This window comes from Equus przewalskii, chromosome 15 (genome assembly GCF_037783145.1).
Source record: "Equus przewalskii isolate Varuska chromosome 15, EquPr2, whole genome shotgun sequence".
In the NCBI taxonomy this organism is placed as follows: Eukaryota; Metazoa; Chordata; class Mammalia; order Perissodactyla; family Equidae; genus Equus; species Equus przewalskii.
Genome location: NC_091845.1, coordinates 50,043,213 through 50,061,952, shown reverse-complemented (window position 1 = coordinate 50,061,952; position 18,740 = coordinate 50,043,213). Strand labels below are relative to the sequence as shown.

Here is an 18,740-nt window from a genome sequence, read left to right as displayed (position 1 = left end):
AACCAGAAGGCAAATTAGAATTTGCTCAAGTTGATCAATTTCCAGAAGTAGAACATCTGCTCAGTGACGTCTACCAATTCCTTGGCCGTATTGCCCCAAAAAATATTTTCTGAGAATGGGCTCCACTCTCACGGTTGAACTGACAATCTACTGGGAGCGGGGGTGAGGCCAACAACCCAGCCTCTGCAATCAGCAGTGTTCAAGGCACAACATAGCATTTCAGCCTGAAACTGGAACCACATGGATCTGCCAACAATTCATTAGGAATGTCTCATAACCCCCGATGTTTGCCCAGCCTGGTCTTTCTCAAGGTGCGGTCTGAAGACCACATGAATCAGATTCACCTGGGAGCTTGCTGAAAATGCAGATTCCTGACTCCATCCCAGACCTGCTGAAATAGAAGTTTTCAGGATAAACACAGAGAATCAGTCTCTTTTACAAACACCCCAGGTGTTCTAATCAAAGCTAAAGTTTGAGAATGAACTTCATTTCTATTATCTCACTTTTAAGTGTTATCCTAGATTTGTGACAAAGGAAGGCATTTTTATTTACAATTACCTATGGGTCAATAATAGGCCCTGAGGTCTCTACCCCTACACAAATTCTCTATTTTCAATCTTTGTCATCAACATGGCGACCCATTTTTTTATAAATGTCAGTCACCTGAAAGAAAATTTGCATTTTAAAAATCTATTCTTGAGAAAAAATTTTAAAACTTGTCTCCGCCTTAGTGTCTTAAACTATTTTAGGTGTAAAATTTCAAAACATGCTTGTTAATTGAGGGGAGTACTACAAAGTAGCAGCAAAAACATGGATTCTAGCGTCATACAGAAATGGATCCATATCCTGTGTGATTTTGGCAAAGTCACCTCTGAACGTCAACGTTTCCATCTGTAAAATCAGCATAGCAGCATCTCCCTCTTGACGTGGACATGAGGGTTCAATGTCTCCACCTGGGTAAAACGACAGCATGGTGCCTGGCCACCACTGATGCTTAGCAAGGTCATTTGCCTTGTGGCCATCATCATTCACAGTAAAGCCTAAAGGGGGAATTCATCTGCAGCAACCAATGCCACCTAAAATCACCTAGCAAACATCAGAAAATAGCCAGCATGATATTTGTAACTCTAAAAATATAAAGAGACAACTAGTCATTAGTGGGGAAATAGAATAAAGTTGATTCTGAAAATAAATGCAATGCATCTCTTTGATTAAATCACATTTCTACCTCGGGGGTTAATTTGTCTCACAATTATTGTATTATTTTTTCACAGAACTCTCGTTGCCAATAGAATTAAGTTATTCTTTTGTTGTGAACACAACTAGAGTTTGCCTTGACACAAGAGTATGTTTTCTTCATTTTTGAAATTTAAAAAAATCCTTATTAAATCAACTTGAAACACCATAAAAATATTTTTAAATCCGTCCATAATTCTGTCATCCCTATAGAACTATTTTCATGGAGTCCTTGTATTCTACCAAAGCTTTAAAGAAAAGCAGATAAATTATTTTTACATTATAAAACTAAAATACATTTATTGTGGAGAAAATTTGGAAAATACCCCAAAAAATATATAAAGAAGAAAATAAAGAGCACAGGTAATTCAACCATCAAGTTATTATCAACATAAACACTTTCGTGTATTTCCCATCCACCTTTTCTCCTAATTCATATTTTGATATCACATTCTATTTAGTTTTCCAATTTTTTTTAACTTAGTCACTAAATGTTTATCAAAACCGTTTTTAACAGTTGCATAACATTTCATCACATAGATCCCAGGTTGGCAAACTATGACCCATGGGTCAAATCTGGACCTGTTTTTTAAATAAAGTTTATTAGAACAAAGCTACATTCATTCATATGTGTATTGTCTGTGGCTGCTTCCACACTACAACTGCTGAGCTTAGTCGTTGCAACAGAGAACATATGCCCTGCAAAGCCTAAAATATTTACTATTTGGTCCTTTACAGAAAAAGTTTGCCAACCCCTCTCTAGACGTATGAGAATGTATTTAAGTATTCCCCTATTGTTGAATATTCAGAGTTTTTCTTTTTTTATTGTTATTATTGATAACTGCAATGAACATCTTTAAACCTAAGTCTTTCTCCATAACTGATTACTTCCTTAGGATATACTTTAAAATTTATAGAAAAATGGACAAAAGGTTTTTACAGTTCTTGATACATACTGCCAAATTGCCTCCAAAAAGTTTGTGCCAATTTGTACCCACATCAGTTGTTTATGAGACTATTCAGGTCACCACATCCTTGCCAGAACTGAACTTTACTCTTTGTGATATCTATCATTTTGATAGATGAATAATATTTCATGTTAATCTGCATTTCCTGAATAGTTAGTGAGGTTGAAATTTTATCATGTGTGTGATGAGATATTTGTATTTTTTTATGAATAATCTGTTTACATACTTTGCCTGTTTTCTTACACTTTTGAAAAAGTTTTCTATCTTTTAAGACTATTTTCACCTGGTCTACCATGTGTGGCAAACATTTTCCCCAGTTTATCATTTGCCTTTTTGATCTTAATGCTTCTTTCTTTAGGAACTTAATAGCTCTTTGGTTGGATCATCTCTATTTCACAATATTTCCTTTATAGTTTTAATCTCTTTATTGCTGTCCACTTTATCACTCTCCACTTCTCCCTAAGAGAACGTTTCAAGATAATCCTCCACTTCATTTTAATTTCCTGAAGTTTTAATTCAGTCTTTCATTACTTCTAACATAGATTTTAATTTAGTGCTTATTTCTTTGTAGTCTTCTTCTCAATCAGCCCCCTTTCCTCTGCAGCATCTTATTTTTGCATCTCATTACATTATCTCTTCATCTCAAGAGATTCTCCCCTTAAGACATCAAGGTCAAGTCTTCCTTCAACCTATTGCATCCAATATGTCTAAAAGTTTTTCTTTCAGACATAAACATATATTTCCTGCAATATTTTTTTAATGTCTTATAGTAACAGTCTTGATCCTTTCATCTTGTGGTAAGCAGAATAACAGCCCCATGTCCTAATCGCCAAAACTTTGAATATGTTACCTTACTTGGCAAAAGGGACTTTGCAGATGTGGTTAAGTTAAGGATGGGAGAGTATCCTGAATTATCCAGGTGAGACCAATGTAATCACAGAGGTCCTTATAAGAGGAAGACAGGAGGGTCAGAGTCAGAGGAGATGTGATGACAGAAGCAGAGGTCAGAGAGAGAGAGAGTTTCGAAGATGTCATGCTGCTGCCCTTGAAGATGGAGGAAGGGACCAGAAGCCAAGGAATGCAGGTGACCTTTAGAAGCTGAAGGCTAGGAAACCAATTCTCTCTTAGAGCCTCCAGAGGAAATGCAGTCCAGCCAACATCTTGATTTTAGGACTTCTGACCTCCAGAACTGCAAGATAATAAATTTGCACTGTTTTAAGCCACCGAATTTGTGGTAATTTGTTACAGCAGCTGTAGGAAACTAATGCAGATTTCATGCAAGAGGGACTTCACAGATGTGATTAAGGTTATGGACTCTGACAGAGCAAGATCCTAGATAATCTAGGTTGACCAAATCTAATCACTTGAGCCCTTAAAGGCAATGAAATGTGTCTGGCTGAAGTCAGAGAGATGCAGCAGAAGAGGTCAGAAGAGAGATGATGAAGAAGGGTGGGTCAGAGAGAGATTAAGTATGAGAAGGACTCAATCCACCCTTATTGGATTTGAAGATGTAGGAAGGGGCCACAAGTCAGGGAATACAGGCGGTCCCCAGAAACGGAGAATGTCCTTGGCTGGTAGCCAGCAAGGAAACAGGAACTTCAGTCCTACAACCACAAAAACCGGATTTGGCAACAACCTTAGTGAGTCTGGAATTGAAAGGAAATAAAAGAACAAAAAAGTCCCTGTTGAATCCTTGATTTTGGCCTCATAAAACTCAGAGCAGAGAAAACTAGCTGAGTCCACCAGACATAAGAAATACAGAACTGCAATGTGATAAATTGTGTTGTTTAAAGCCACCAAATTTGTGGTGATTTATTACAACAGCAATAGTAAACTAATGCACATCTCAATTTACAAAACTCAAATTGAGTGGACCTCAAAAGGTGTATTTTACTCACGTAATAAGAGGTCTGGATACAGAGAAGTTTTTGGATTCAAAATTCAGCAGCTTAATCCCATGGTCAGGGATCTAGATTCTTCCACCCTTCTGCTCCGCCATCCTTGAAATATCAGCCACCTCCCCTAGTGGTCACAGATAGCTGCAGCCACTCCAAGAAACCCTTCCAGGTGAGGAAAGAGATATTCTTCCTAGTGCTTCTTTTTTAAGAGGAAAACAAACTTTTCCGGAAGTTCCCTAGCAGATATTCCATCCTGTTTCATTGGCTGGAACTGAGTCTCAAGGGAGTCACTAAGAGAATCACTAGCAAGGAGAATAGAAACAGATTAGGACCAATTAGAATTTACCTGAGTCAAATAAGGTAGGGATGGACAAAAGAACAAAAGTCAGGACTCTGCTGCATGGAAAAGGGCAGAAATGACTGATGATATCAACCAATGGCATCTGCCTCAAGCAATTTACTTACCCTAGAACAGGGAGCGATCAGTGCAGAGCTGAGGTTTCCCAGCTGAGAAGATGAGTGCATCAGCGTGGTCTAGCTCAGCGTCCACTCGTGGGTTTTCAAGTATACTCAGTTGGAGGATTAGGTAGTCATGCATTGCTCGCATACTAACTTCTGGTATCTAAGAGGCATTCATTCAATGTTGGTCTGCTGGGTTGAGTTAGGATTTGGTTCTATCACCATTGCTTTTTGCCTCAACATTCTAAACTCCTGGAGTACATGATAAACTACTTTCTTCTTCATGCAAGATCCCATGGTCTTTCTGTCTTCACTCCCACTTGCTGTATTTTATTTGCTGAGACCTCGCCTCACAGGAGACACTTGTGCCACCTCTAATTTTCCCCTACTTCCTGTCGTTTCCCAATAAATGTAGAAAGAGAAGCATTGATGGGGAGGAGGGTAGAATGGGAGGGAAAAAGTGAATTTTGACTACGTCAGGAAGTCGAGCCCATAGTATCAAGACATGGCTACCCCATTTTCTGCTCAGGGCAGCTGCTGCATCTCTGAGCGTGGGATAGACCATGAAGGAAGAGTCATCTTTTAGGCTCAGAGATTTGTCCTTGATCCAGCAGCACAACTTGCCTCAGTCATCAACTGAGCTCCTCTCCAAAGGTCTTATGGAAATTCCAATCAGCTTCTGGAATGGCTATCCATCTTGGCATTCTGTGTTATAACATTTCTTCCCCACCCCCACCCCCATTATTCATAGATATTTTGAGAGGAAGACTGAATCCAGGATTGCTAGGGGAGAAATATTTTTAAATAAAATGACTGCTCCTCAGTTATAAGTGGCAGCACATTTGAATGTTAACGAGTTTGGAGGCAATGCAAGGGAAAACTTTAAGTGTTATTAGCATATGTGCTCCCAGAAGTGGGTTAGATGGAATGAGTTTCCATCAATGTACCTTAAAAAAGTGTGTGCATGTATGTATATATATTTATATGAAAAAAATATAATTTCCTGCTATTCTTCCAGATAAAAGTTTGTGTTTATCAATTAAAAATGCCTTTTGATGAAGTGAAGTGAACTTGAAAGTGAACTTATAAATGAACTAGGGAGAATTAACATTGTTACATTTAATCTTAGCATCCAGGAATATGATCATGTTCTTTCATGGATTCAAGATTTTGTATCAGTCAAAGTTCTGTAGTTTTCTCCTCAAAAAAAAGAAACTGTAGGACTTTAGCCAGTTAGGACCTAAATGGGACTGGGTCAAGAGGGACACTTAACCAGCAGGTAGCATAATTTGGGGCAACACAGGAAAAGAAGCAGAGGTCCTAGGAGTGGATCAGCAATCAGATATCAAGTAGAGACAAGAGTGGAAAATCCAGTCCACTCTAATAGTCTTTAAGAATTGAGGGACGTGAGAGCAGGAGGGTGGTTGAGCTACAAATTCAGAAACCAGAGCAGAAACGTGGATGAGTGGCGTTAAAATAATAATAATGATGATGATAATAATAATGACTAAGAGACCAAAGATTGCATGCTGACTGTTAAAGTTTAATTATCGAGATGGACCTGCAATCCAGCAAAGAGTCTACGCTTTGGGGCATGAGATTGGGAAAGAAATGGGGTAAGTCTTTCAAAGCTGAAAGACCATAAACTATCTGTCTCATATTACAAGTGCAAAGTCTCTGAGGGGCTGGTGGTAGCTGGGAGTGATAGTTAGGTAAGCACTGGGCTGGCTGGAGAAGGTTTGCTGTGTGAGTGGTGCCTCTGCTCTGTGTGTGCTGTCTCTACCTTGGTACTGAGATGCCCAGCTCACCACTGCTGCACACATGATGTGCCCGAGCCAGGTCTGTACCATGGTCAGCAAGCTGGGTGGACAAGTTAGGATTCTTCAGCAGTGAGAAGAAAATTGCTGCAACCTTCAGAAGGCTTCTGGCTGGAGAGAAAAGAGAGAGAGGAGGAAAAAGGAAGAGAAGATGAGAAGGCGGGAGAGAGGCAAGGGAGACAATGGTTAACAAAAGAAGAAGGGAGAGGAGAGGTGAGAAGAGGAAAAGACAGAAGAGAGGAAAGAGAGCTGCTTTAAATAAATCTGACCAGCTCCTCTCTCCACTTAAAAATCCTCAACAGTTGGTAGATACCAATAGTCCTTTTAGCCCTTTTCCCATCTGCAAAGCCCTGATTTTTGTTCTCTTGTCCATCTCAATGGTTCATGATTCAGGTAAACCTTAACTGAATTGATTGAATTGGTTCCATTCCCCTTGCTGGTGATTATTTTAGTGGTTGGCTTTTGACCCGGTTCCAGTCAATGAGATAGGTCAGAAGGTCAAGTAGGGGATTTAGCAAGCCTTGCATTTCCTGCACATTCGTGACCCTGCCAGCCTTTCTGGCTTCATCGCGCACCTTTCACCACCTCCAACTCCCTGTTCCAGCTACACTGTTCTAGTTAGTCACTCTAAAGTGCCGCAGTCTCTTGATCCTGGAATTTGTTCCTATTCTACTCTTTTCCCTCCCTCCCACAATACCTCCCTCTCTTTGCTTAAATGTTGTTTCTTCAGGGAGGTCTTCCTTACCCCCAAGGCTAGATCAGATTGCCATACATGTTCACATCAGCACCCTTTTCTTCACTCATTAATTCATTCAAAAAATATTAATGATTTACGTGGTCAGTGGGTTTATTAAGTATTGTTCAATGGATAATTGGATTAAAACAGGCCTGGCCCTCAGGCTCATCATATAGGTCATTACTCAATGAAGCTCTTGCCTCTCAGTTCTGCTCAGCAGGCTCTGTGAGAGCAGGGATTGGTCTGCCTCTCTTTTTTTTTTTTTTCTGCTAGTTCCTCAGCTTCTGGAATGGTATCTGGTACATAGTAGGCACCCAATAAAAATTTCTTGAATGAACGAATGTAGAAAGTGGGGAATTAAAGGTCCTTAGACAATTGAAGTAGGTCTGACAGCGTGATGAGTAACACATTTGCTAGAATAAACAACTGTTCAGTTGTCTGGGATGAGGAAGTTCCTGGTTTCGGGGGACTTTCAGTGCGAAAATTGAGAACGTCCCGGGCAAATCAAGACAAGTTGGTCACTTATTCATGGCCTTCCAACCCAAAGGAGTTCTTCTGGCTCCCACCCCCTTCCCCCTCTCTTCTCCCTGTAATTAATCTTCTGGACTGATCTTTCCATCCCACCTCTAACGAAAGGAAATGTTTCCAACTTTGCCGTTGCTTCCTAAAATGCTAGATTCTCAAACTTGGAAAGTTAGTATTTGTACCACCAGAATTTCAAATTCTAGACCTTCATTTCTGGGTAGAGAGAAAGCTGCTGAAGCCTATTTTTCAGCCATTTGTACTCATTATTTTCAACTTTCTTTAACTTCTTCATTTACTTACCCATTATCTGCTCCCAAACCTGTCTAAGCTGTACATAGTGGGTGCAGAGCTCCTCGTCCTTACAAAGGACTCCCAAAATCAAATAACTCTAGAGATGCCAACTAGAAGGCGCAAAATAAGTGAATATATCCAACAAATCATGAACGTTTGTGCTTCTTGGCCTCCTGTTTCTGCGACACCTCCAAACAACTCTTCCACTGCCTCCATCAAGCAACGTTTCTCTTCCACACTGAAATCCTAAGAGAGAGAAGGATAAGCAGAGGTTTACTCTATATATAGACACGCATCTGAACCATCACGGGTGTTTTGCTAAAGAGACTGAAATTTACTATTCATATAAATGATGGAAAACTCTGAAAATGACCCACAAAACTAATGGAGACCCAAACTGCAGTCCATTTTTTAGTTATTCTAAGGCATAAGGTAATGGTTTAAGGCTCTTAGCTCTGGCCAGGATTTTGGTTTTCTGATTCCTTGTCCAGTGTTCTCTCTGTTCAGCATCAACACAATACAACATCTATGTGTGCATGTGTCAGTGAGTTGTTTTCAATTTTGATTTCTTTATTTAAATATTTCAGTTAAACATGTTTTAAATAAGCATCTAGAACAAACTTGCACAACGGGGCAGGTGTTCAGCTATTCATTGCTGCTGACTGGTTGAACTTCTATTAAGGATTGTTCAATTGCGGCACATTTCAATAAAGAAGAAAACTCACTCTTTAACAGATTTTAAAGGTAAATCTTCCTCTCAAGGCGTTTTTCTGGGTTCTTACAAGACATATACTCCCTGCCCATCACTGAGGTCTCTCACCTGTGGTGTTTCTGTCATGGGCAACGGCAGGTCTCAACTTTTGAAAATCAAATAGTCCACCCTCTTTTGGGGGTTCACTTTACCCATCAGGTTCTAGTACAATCTAACATGACTCCTAGGCTATTACTCTCTCACAAGTGACCCACCTCTGGTCTTTGTGAAAGTCAACACAATGTTCTGCTCTTATAAATTAATCCGTCTTTACTTCACTGTCTGAGTCCTTTTCCATTCACATTTCTCACACAGTAGATTTCTGAAACATGATTCACATATGAGTCCATTGTATGCCCCACATACCAGGAGTCATAAATCAAGCTCTTTATGTGTCCTATTAAAGCCCCTCATCTTGTGTGAAAGAAGAGCCCACTTTGGTGATTTCTGTTGGTGTCCTGCACACACTCCCTTCACTAAGTATGTGTGCCCAGCTCCCAGTTGCCATGTTGGCTACTAACAACTCACAGCTGCTCCTTCTCCAGCGAATCCCCCTTGGTGGAACAAGAGCTGCCTCATCTGCAAGGTTATGCCTCTCACGCCCCAGATCAGCTAGTGGCCAGTGGCTGACATTGAGTCCAAAAGGCCAGATCCTTTGCTTCAAAGTAGGACAACCCCATGGTGCACTTCATGCTCCAAGACTCTCATAGGATCAGACTGAGGCTCATCTCCAGCTGAGACCACACCATTGCTTAGCTCCTTCTCCTGCCCCATCCTGCTTCCCTCACTTCCCAGCTCCTGAGAGCACGCCCTCGATAGGTCACTTGTACAGGAATTCTTGTCTCAGGCTCTGTTAAGGAATCCAACCTAAGACATAACCCACCACCCATGGAAGCAGGTCGAGCGGGAGAAACTCACAACACACTAACAGCTCTATTCGAAAACCTCTTCTCATTTACATCTGGCCATATCCACCTTTATGTGCCCTTCAGTATCCTATGAGCGGTGAGTGACAAGGCTACCCAAATGGATTTTAGCCACTTCATTTTTAAGTGCAGCGCAGGTGGCTTACTCTGGAATATGGGAGATGTTGGCATTTATTTGCTTGGGGCCAGGAATGAAATAGCTTCCTTTGACTTCCTAATATTATATGTATAAACTTCCAAGCACATGACAGGAGCCTGCTAAATGGCAACTGTTATTTTGGATCTTTAAATAACATATTGAGGACTGATTGCATGCCAAATGATAGGCTCTGTGATAAGCGTTATCTCATTCTGTCCTCATAGTGACTCTTCAGAGGGACACAGTATTATCAATCCCATTTTATTGATCCTCGTTCATAAATCAGAAAATCTTCAATGCCTGGGCCTAGTTCCAAACCTAGGGTTCTGCCTAATTTGTGATTCAATTTTTTTCTCACAGAGCCACAATTTCCCACCCTGCACCTGTTCTCCCTTTTCCAGTGTGATGGGCCACTGACCTCAGCCAGCAGTGATTCAAACTCAAGTTCTAACTTCTTTCTTGTTGACACTTTTGGTTTTTTCTTCTTTCACATTCAGATCTGTGTGACTTCTGAAGAAGAGCAAGACGGCTTTATCAGAGTCCTCAGTGGAAAGAAGAGAGGCCTCGTCCCCCTCGATGTCCTAGAAGACATCTGATTGCTGGCCGCTCCTCCTTCTGCAGTAGGCAAGCTCTGCTGCGATGCCTCATCTCACACTGTGTCAACCCAGAGGAGCTGCCGCACTGACCCGGCCACCCAGGAAACAGTGAGACAAGACTCAAGGATCTGAGACTGTGGACGAACAGCCACAAGACAGAGGGCCCATCGCACAGCATATCCAGGCTGCCCAAGGAGGGGATGAAGCTGAGAGAGTCGGCTGGCAGAGCGGAGCGCCGTACTCAGCAGGGGCAGCAGGGCAGCAACCACAGCTGTCCGCCAGGACTCAACTCCCGCCCTGTCTGTGTGGTGTAAGTTAACCTGCTGGAATGTGCCCCAAGTTTGCAGTGCGGCCCCAGTGTGAGGCTCAGATCCATGCAGCCAAGTGTGATTCTGGTTCCAGACCTTTGTCCCCAGTCCCAACCAATCAGCATCATCATATTTGAGACCCCAAGCAGTCTCTCAGCAGAGCATCAGGAAGTCCTACTTCCTAGCCCCCAACATTCCAGTGTACCCCTCAGGCCCCCTAACTTTGTGATTGTGCTGTCTCTTCTGTCCTCTGAGTAAATCCTGGTGGTGTGCATTAGATGTGAGGACTAAGGTGACGTGGCACTAACTGCAAAGACCTGATCTGCCCAAAGATGGCTGATGGGCACACCCTCCTGCTGCTCTAGTTACTGACAGAGGTAACAGAACAAGATACGAGGCATAGATACAAAGGGCGAAGTCGGGGGAAGATGGAGCAAAGAGCCCTTATTTATTGAAGGTTATACAGCCCCTTCAGTTATGAAGGGCTTTCCCCAAGGAGATGGAGCTAGGTAGGAGAAGGTGGGAAAAAGTCTCGATAATGAGCTCCATTTTTATGTTACTTGCTCTGTGCTGGGGAGCAGGCAGCATTTTTCCCTCATGCCATCATGTAGGACTCCATTTTGGAGGTTGAGCCCAACTTACAGGGAACCAGAAACATGGAGGAGAATGAAAAACAGCATCTTAGGAGAAAAGTAGCCAAATTGGAATCCATTCTTCTTTAGGGCAGTATATTATACCCTAGCAGAGGTAAAATGGGAAAGAATCCTTAATGCTTCATCCCTCTGAAAGCAGAGGAACTTAGGGCCTATTTGGCATCAACTAGGGGAATCTCTATTACTCTGTACTTATACTAATGTTTACAAGAATGCAATATACTGTGATGCCTTCCTCCTCAAGCCTCCTCCTGGCATTCAAACTTGCATCCTATTAGTCATTAATACAGTTAAACTGCAATTCACAGTGACCTTGGAATCAATGTCAGTTTGGTTTATTTTGTTACAGAGCAATAAAATCATTAGAAAAATTGGTTTTGAAAAGACTTAAGTGGATGCATCTGTGCATGTAAACATTATTTGCCAAACCAAAGCATCATTAGTCGTCATTTATTTCTTTTGTTACTGTTCAGTATGAAGTTGGGAGCTGAGATGGGGTGGCTGCTGGTTTCACAGTAGTTTGGATGCCTTACTCTCATTTTAAAGCCAGCATCCAGAATTTCCTCCCTCTCTGACACAATGTGCAAAACTGAATGTACAGAGTCAAGATGGATTCTTTGAGAGCCAGAATGAAAGATATGACGGCTATTCTATAAAATATAATGCCAGAGTATAAACATTCTTTGCCTCTAATTCAATATTCCATTTAATAAAGATAACACAGTGGCCAGAAAGAGCATAGAAAAACATGTGTCGCGATCTCTTCTTTCTGGTGGAATATCCACTGAAGCTTTTGGATACAGTGATGTCACATCCTATGCAAGTTTAATTTGCACTAAAAAATCAGTTTGCCTTTTGAAGTTGAACAGAAGGAGGCTGTGGTAGCCAGCCTCCAAGCTGATCCTCCAATGATCCCTGCCTCCTGATATCCTCGCCTTTGTGTAACTCCGTTCCACATGGAGTCAGGGCTGGTCTTACATGACCAATAGAATACGGCGAAAGTGATACTGCACCACATCTGAGGCTAGGTTTCAAAAATCCTTGCAGCTTCTGCCTTAATCATTTGGAACACTCAGCCTTGAAACCCTGAGCCACCATGTTAAGTTTATCTCCTATCAGGCCACCATGGAGGAGAGACCCAGTGGAGAGACCGCACATTTCTGTGGCCAAGCGCCCAGATATCACCAAGCAGAAATCGTCCTGCTGAGTCCTGCCCAAGTTCTAGATTTATGAGAAGATAAATATGGTTTGTTTTTTTAAAATCACTAAGTTTTGGAGTGATTTGTTATACAGAAATAGATAACTGAAAGAGGGACTTTGTAAGTGTGCCAGCGTTAGAAAGGAGAAAAAATACTCTTTCTGCACAGCCAGGCCCAACAGTTTTTGCAAACATCAGGTATTGGAAGGTGCTTAACCCTCCAAATGCAAGATGTATAGCATTCCTTAAAGATCTGGAGTCATCCAGATATCAAAGAAAGAGCAAGATGTTCCTCAAAGCACAGATTGCCATAATGCTTACACACACACAGAAATTTTAGGAGCCATAGTTCTGTTTCTCCTCCTGCCTGTCTGCAGAAAGGGCAAGAACAGCGATTGCTATTACCTACCAAAGTCTTGAAGGTTTCCAAGACTCAAGAAATGTCTGGAAGAAAGGCTTTCAGAATGGAGATGAGATGAAGACCTTAGGATACAGGCTCTGGTGAGGGGACAGGGAAGGAGGGGAAAGTGCTAATATGAAGAAGAAAAAAGGTATCTGGGGGGATATTCTTCATAGTCTGAGGGAACAGTCTTGTACCCGCTCACCTCCTGCCCCTGCCTCCAGCTAAGGGATGGCACATATCCAGCTAAACCAGGAGAGCTGTGCCCTATACTTTACTACCAGTGCTGTAGGACTTGGATTCTATCATGATGAATTTGAAATTAATAACCCATTGAACTTTCCTCTGTGCTCCAGAAGATGAAGAATAAAACTTCTTTCACCCCCATCATTTGTAGACATCTGAATCACCTTTAATGTGAGCAGTGGGGCTGCAAAGAGAGCCTATGTGTAGAGGTCCAACTGGCTACCAGCACAGTTGATTTCACAGGCCACTTTTCCTGCCCAACTCTACATGACAAACATACACACCCACATGCACACACACTCCCATCAAGAGGAAGAGTCCAGGATCTGGGCTACATATTGAAAGCATCTAGTAGGCTGACACATGGTAGGAGCTTATCAGAGCTAGTCCTCTTTGCTATTAAAGGGAGAAAAATAAAATCAGTTGGAAGATCACAACACATGTAAATAGCCTGGTGCCAAGTACTGCTAAAAGGCAGGAAAACATCTTGGAAGTTCAAAAGCTAGTCCAGGCCACTGGCTGCTCCAAGGAGAAGAGAGCCAGGAAGGAAACGTACTATTGGCCCCAGCCTAGAGCCAGGCCCAAGCAGCTGTGAAAAAGTGTTGTGTGTTCAAAAAGAAGCTTAGATTCAATAAAGTGAGCCAGACTTTTTCAATCAAGACTTCTCAGAGCCTTTAATTTGCTAATTTTGAAGGTGAATCTGTAAAAGGGGATTTAAAACTATGGAACACCTATTAGCATGAACTAGAACACACCAAGGAACGTAGTTTGGAAAATACTGCGGTAGAGAATTCTCATATAATGTGGGGTCCACCTAAGAGCCCCAGTGCTCCCTGATGGCCCCTCTCTTTCTGCATCTCACTAGGATACCTATGAAGTCTTGAAAAGGACAAAAGTGCACAATCATAGTAAAAATGAAGGCTGAAAGACAATCTACTCTTGAATCTGTAGAGAACAGGAGAAAGTTGGGATCTCTGTCCCCAAGGGATGGAAAACTCAGGAGTAAGAGTAGCTTTATTGTGTTCCCATAGCTTTAGCAAATACTGACCAGCAGGGCGTAGGCTGGTATAAATCTGAGAATAAAAGAAAGTTCAGCATCGCCCAAAATAGTAGCCCTGTGAAACTGAGTGAGCAGGTGTGCTCCACAGATTTATCCCAAAACAAAAGCCCTTACAAACAACTCGGACAAAAAAATAAAACTAGTTTAATGACATCCTCTAACAATCTGTTCACTTTTGCTCAGTTGCCATTCTGTTGTGTGTTTTGTACAACACCTGGTGTTTTTGACCCTTGGAACATGTTTTTTCTTAGCTTCCAATAAGGAAATTTAAATAGTCCTCAATCTTCCTGTGGGTAATGGAAACTTTTAACTGTACCTTGAAATTTTAGCCAGATGATAGCAATTTATTTTATAGCTCCTTTTTAAAAATGAAAAAGTGGCTGATTTTTTTATTATCTCATCATCAAGTTTAAACAGCTATTGAAAAACTCCCATGTCTTCATGGAAGTCAGGATGTACTAAAGTCCCGAAAACACTAGTCCCTAGAAAAGTATAATACCTATTTCCAAGAAAAATGGTGGATCATCTTCAGATTTCCTCCACTGGCCTCATTTACTCAGTTTCTCAGATTACTCACCTGATCCCATCTTTTTTTATGCATGGCAATATTTTTCTTTGTCTATCTTCTCTTTTTAAACTAGCTTCTTGAAATTATGTACTTGGTTCATTTACTTTCATTCCTTATTAAGGTGAAAAAAAAAATCATCCAAGGTTATGACTTTTCCTCTGAGTTCAGCTTTGACTGTATTAAAGTTTTCCCATTTTCATTCATTTCTAAATACTCTGTAATTACAGTTTTTATTTTTTTCTTAGATTTTTTTATTTCATGTGTGTGTGTGATTAAAACCATTGTGCATTGTGGTCAGAAAATACAGTTCATATGGCTTCTGCTTGAGGAATTGATTGGCATTTTATTTTGTGCCCTAAAATATCAGTTATCTTTATAAATGTTCAAAGAATTCTGGCAAAAAAGAAAAGTTATGTCTGCAGTGTATAAAGTTAAATATGTATCTACTAAATAAATGCTTAAAGTATTCAGGTCATCTATGTTCTCATTTATTTTTGCTAATGTGCTCTCTCAAAGACATGAAAGTCCATAGCAAGAAATGGTGGGACAGAAATGAAAGTCACCTTGCAAGGACCTCCAATGGCTCCTTTAATGCCAGCCCTTGGAGGGAGGAAATGCCAGTGCTCTCCCCCACAGTTTCCACCTCTACATTTAGGATGAATCACTAAGGTCTTTCCTAAGTAAACATTTTCTCTAACTCCATGGAGAAAACTGTAAAGGAACCACTTTAAAGTGAAGAGTTTCCAAAAATATTCTTGGAAAACCTTCAACATTGGGTCAGGGAGTCTTGACAGAGAGAAAAATTACAATGAAATCAGCAGTCACTCTTGGGTGGGGATGACATCACAGCTCCGTGTGTGCCTCCTCCAAGACGAGTGAGGTGAATACCACTTAATGAACTGATAAAATGTATTCATACCCAACAGTCTAAATCTGGGCATGGTGAATCACTAGCTGCCTGTTTCAAGACATGGACTTTCCTTTGGTCATTTTGATGGATGTCATTTTTTCAGTGAAATAAATATTTTTGGAGTTTACTGGGAAAGACTGTAATCAAACAGTAATACTGAAAACGTATGTGTGTGCTACAATAGGGAAAGGACAGTGAATCACAAGAATATGCTGGAGCAATGCTGATTCCATTAGGAACAGGATCTACCAAAGTTCAAACCTGTCAAGCCAAAAATGTCCTCACTTTCCAAAAAGGCGATTTTGATTAAAAGCAGAAAGATTTCTTTTCAGCATTCTCTTTTACAGTTTCCCAACACTTGAAGCACTTTGATTTCACTAGAGTTTATGGATGATGAGGGAGGGTATTTGGTGGAGATGAGGTGCATTTAGATCTTGTGGAGGTGAGACAATTCTTTTTAACTTTTGAGTATAAATGTTTCCAACAGTGCACTGCCTTAATGCTGTGGCATTGAGTGTTTGAGCAGTATCAGCAGTGTTCGTAGAAGACTGAGTGGAGGGTAGAGGAGCTGGTGAGGAGGAGGAGATGGGGTTGGGTGAGGGATGGTGGGGGGATGGAAGGAGGAGACTGCTTACTTGTTTATGCCACACCTCATTCCAAAGATGGTTTAAATTCATATCTCAAATCTCCTCTCTAGACAAATGCCCCAAGGAGAGTGTTCCATACAGGTAAAATTTCATCCATTCCTCATCAATTCTGATGTTTAGGAACCCAGACAAAATTAATTCATAGAATAATAAAGGTTAAAACACCATCAAAATGAAAACAAATATACAGACTTCTTCACAACAGGGGTAACTAGGGTTTTAAAAAATTCACAGGGGCCGGCTCCATGGCCGAGCGGTTAAGTTCGCGCTCTGCTGCGGGGGCCCAGGGTTCGGATCCTGGGCGCGGACATGACACCGCTCGTCAGGCCACGTTGAGGTGGTGTCCCACATCCCACAACTAGAAAGACCTGCAACTAGGATATGCAACTGTGTTTGGGCGGGGGGGGGGGGGGGGGGGGGGGGGCGGTAGGGGAGATAAAGCAGAAAGAAAAAAAAACTTCACAGACATCTTGCGATATGGGCCAGTTTCTCACATTCGTGGCAGACCTCACAAAAGCCTTCCTGCTATAGAGAGATCAAGAACACAAAACTGCTTTTCCTAGTGCTTCAAAAGTGGCTTTTCTCCTTTCAATCACGGGGGGGGGAAGCTAAAACCTTAAATATTCAGAAATTAGTTTTATAGAATCCATAACTCTTGCAGACATGTGATATACTAAAACCATAAAATTCAATGCAATGAAGCAGTACAAGGCAAATCTTCTTGAGTCAGTGCTGGAAATACAAAAATGTGTGGACTTTTGGGATGGAGAAATGTTACTCCTACTCACAGGAAGATCAGCCATCTGAGGAGTGTCATGTACTCTGAGGAAAGGGAAGTGGGACAATGAGGGTGCAAGGACTTGGCCAGGAGGGCAGTAATAGGAAGCAGAGCTGGACTCAGATGAGATTCCAGACCGGGCAATCTGTGGGGTGGAGATGGAGCAGCACAAGGCACTAAAGAATTACCAGCCCAGTAGCAAGACTGAGCAGGCTGTATTTCTCACAACTCTTGGGGATAGATCTGTATCTGCTGAAGAAAGTAATACTTTAAGGGCTCTTGGTTTCAAGTGTAAGACCCTGAAGGGAACAGCTGAAGTAAAAATAGATTGATACTAACCTGACTTTTAGGAAGGGTAGATCCTGTTAGCTGCAGCACTTTAGTTTTGCTGATGGAGCCTAGAGTCTCCTTGAACCTAGAAAAGAGCCCTGTGGACCTAGCCTGATGAGACTTATTTAGGACCTCTGACCTCCACTACTGCAAGATAATAAATTTGTATTATTTAAGCCACTAAGTTTGTGGTGATCTGTTACAGCACCAACAGGAAACATACAGCATCACACTGCCACTTGGGAAGGTGGAGACATGATCGGAGAAATCTAACTGAACCTCATTGTTGTGCCTTAAGAACATTTCCAAGGAGGACCAAAGCCTGCATACACAGATTAGGAACATAGAAAGCATTCCCCAAAGCCAGAAAAAAACGACCAAAGAGAAGAGGAAAATATCCAATAGCATGGTAGTCATGTGTAACCAGTGTGGGAAGCCATTATTTCCTTCCCCGGGAAATAACAGGCAAAGCTAGCCTCTGGGGATGAGAAAAGTGAGGAAAGATGCCTCAGGTTAGCCAGTAGGACTGTATCCAAGGGCATACTGCCCCTGCCTCTGCAGCCTACACGGAGGGTGCTTCTGCAGCCCACATCCTAATTAGAAGGCAAAGAATTCCAGAGCATGTGTGTATGCACACACTCATGCACATTCTCAGGTGTAATTTACACTAGACCCTAATAAAGGTTTAAGTAGTTACTTCTTTGATTCAGTTGATTGATTTCAAAGCTATTCTTCACTCATTTTTTACACAAGAAGCAAAGTCTCACTGCTTAAGCCTCTGGAAGCTGTCTCCCATGGACCTCTCTCTGCTTGCATCTCTCTTTAAGCCTTTTCTCTTCCACTGTCCCCATTACTACCACCACTCAAGACTACAACTCAGTCCCTATGCAAATAATCCAGCCTCCTTAGAGAAAGAACACTTCTCTTGTATCTTGTAAATTTCATAGCCTCGGGAGATGAATATGAAAGATTTTTTTCCCTCCTCCCAATTTCTATTTCTCCCAGTGGGGAAGGGTGGATTTTGGTCTCAGTGACCTCTGGCTTTGTGTGATAAGGGGATAGCAAGAGCAGAGTCAAAGATGAGCTCTGGTGTGATGATAAGGAGACGGTTAGATGAAGAGCATATCCACGCCTGGCTGCAATTTGAGTTTCAAATACACCGTATATTTATATTTTGAGACAGACCAATGTTACGCAGTAATAAGTAACTGATAAAGGGGAAAAAGGTGTCTAAACAAAAGAGGATTGTGGGGAATAAGGAGATATAACATGTTTAGGGTGATTCAGATAGGTGAAAAAA

At 41.5% G+C, this 18,740-nt stretch overlaps 1 protein-coding gene across 5 annotated transcripts in view; it reads left to right on the top strand.

The window, feature by feature from the left end:
- Window positions 1–15,250, top strand: part of STAC (SH3 and cysteine rich domain) — a 150,723-nt gene extending 135,473 nt beyond the window's left edge. For 4 of the 5 annotated variants that reach the window (XM_070577337.1, XM_070577339.1, XM_070577340.1 and 1 more), the window contains one exon: window positions 10,244–15,250. In XM_070577337.1, coding sequence (XP_070433438.1) covers window positions 10,244–10,342 — 99 coding nt within the window. In that variant the 3' untranslated portion in view covers window positions 10,343–15,250. The remainder of the gene's footprint in view (window positions 1–10,243) is intronic. The other variant, XM_070577338.1, reaches the window with a different exon arrangement.
- Window positions 15,251–18,740: the final 3,490 nt, after the last annotated feature.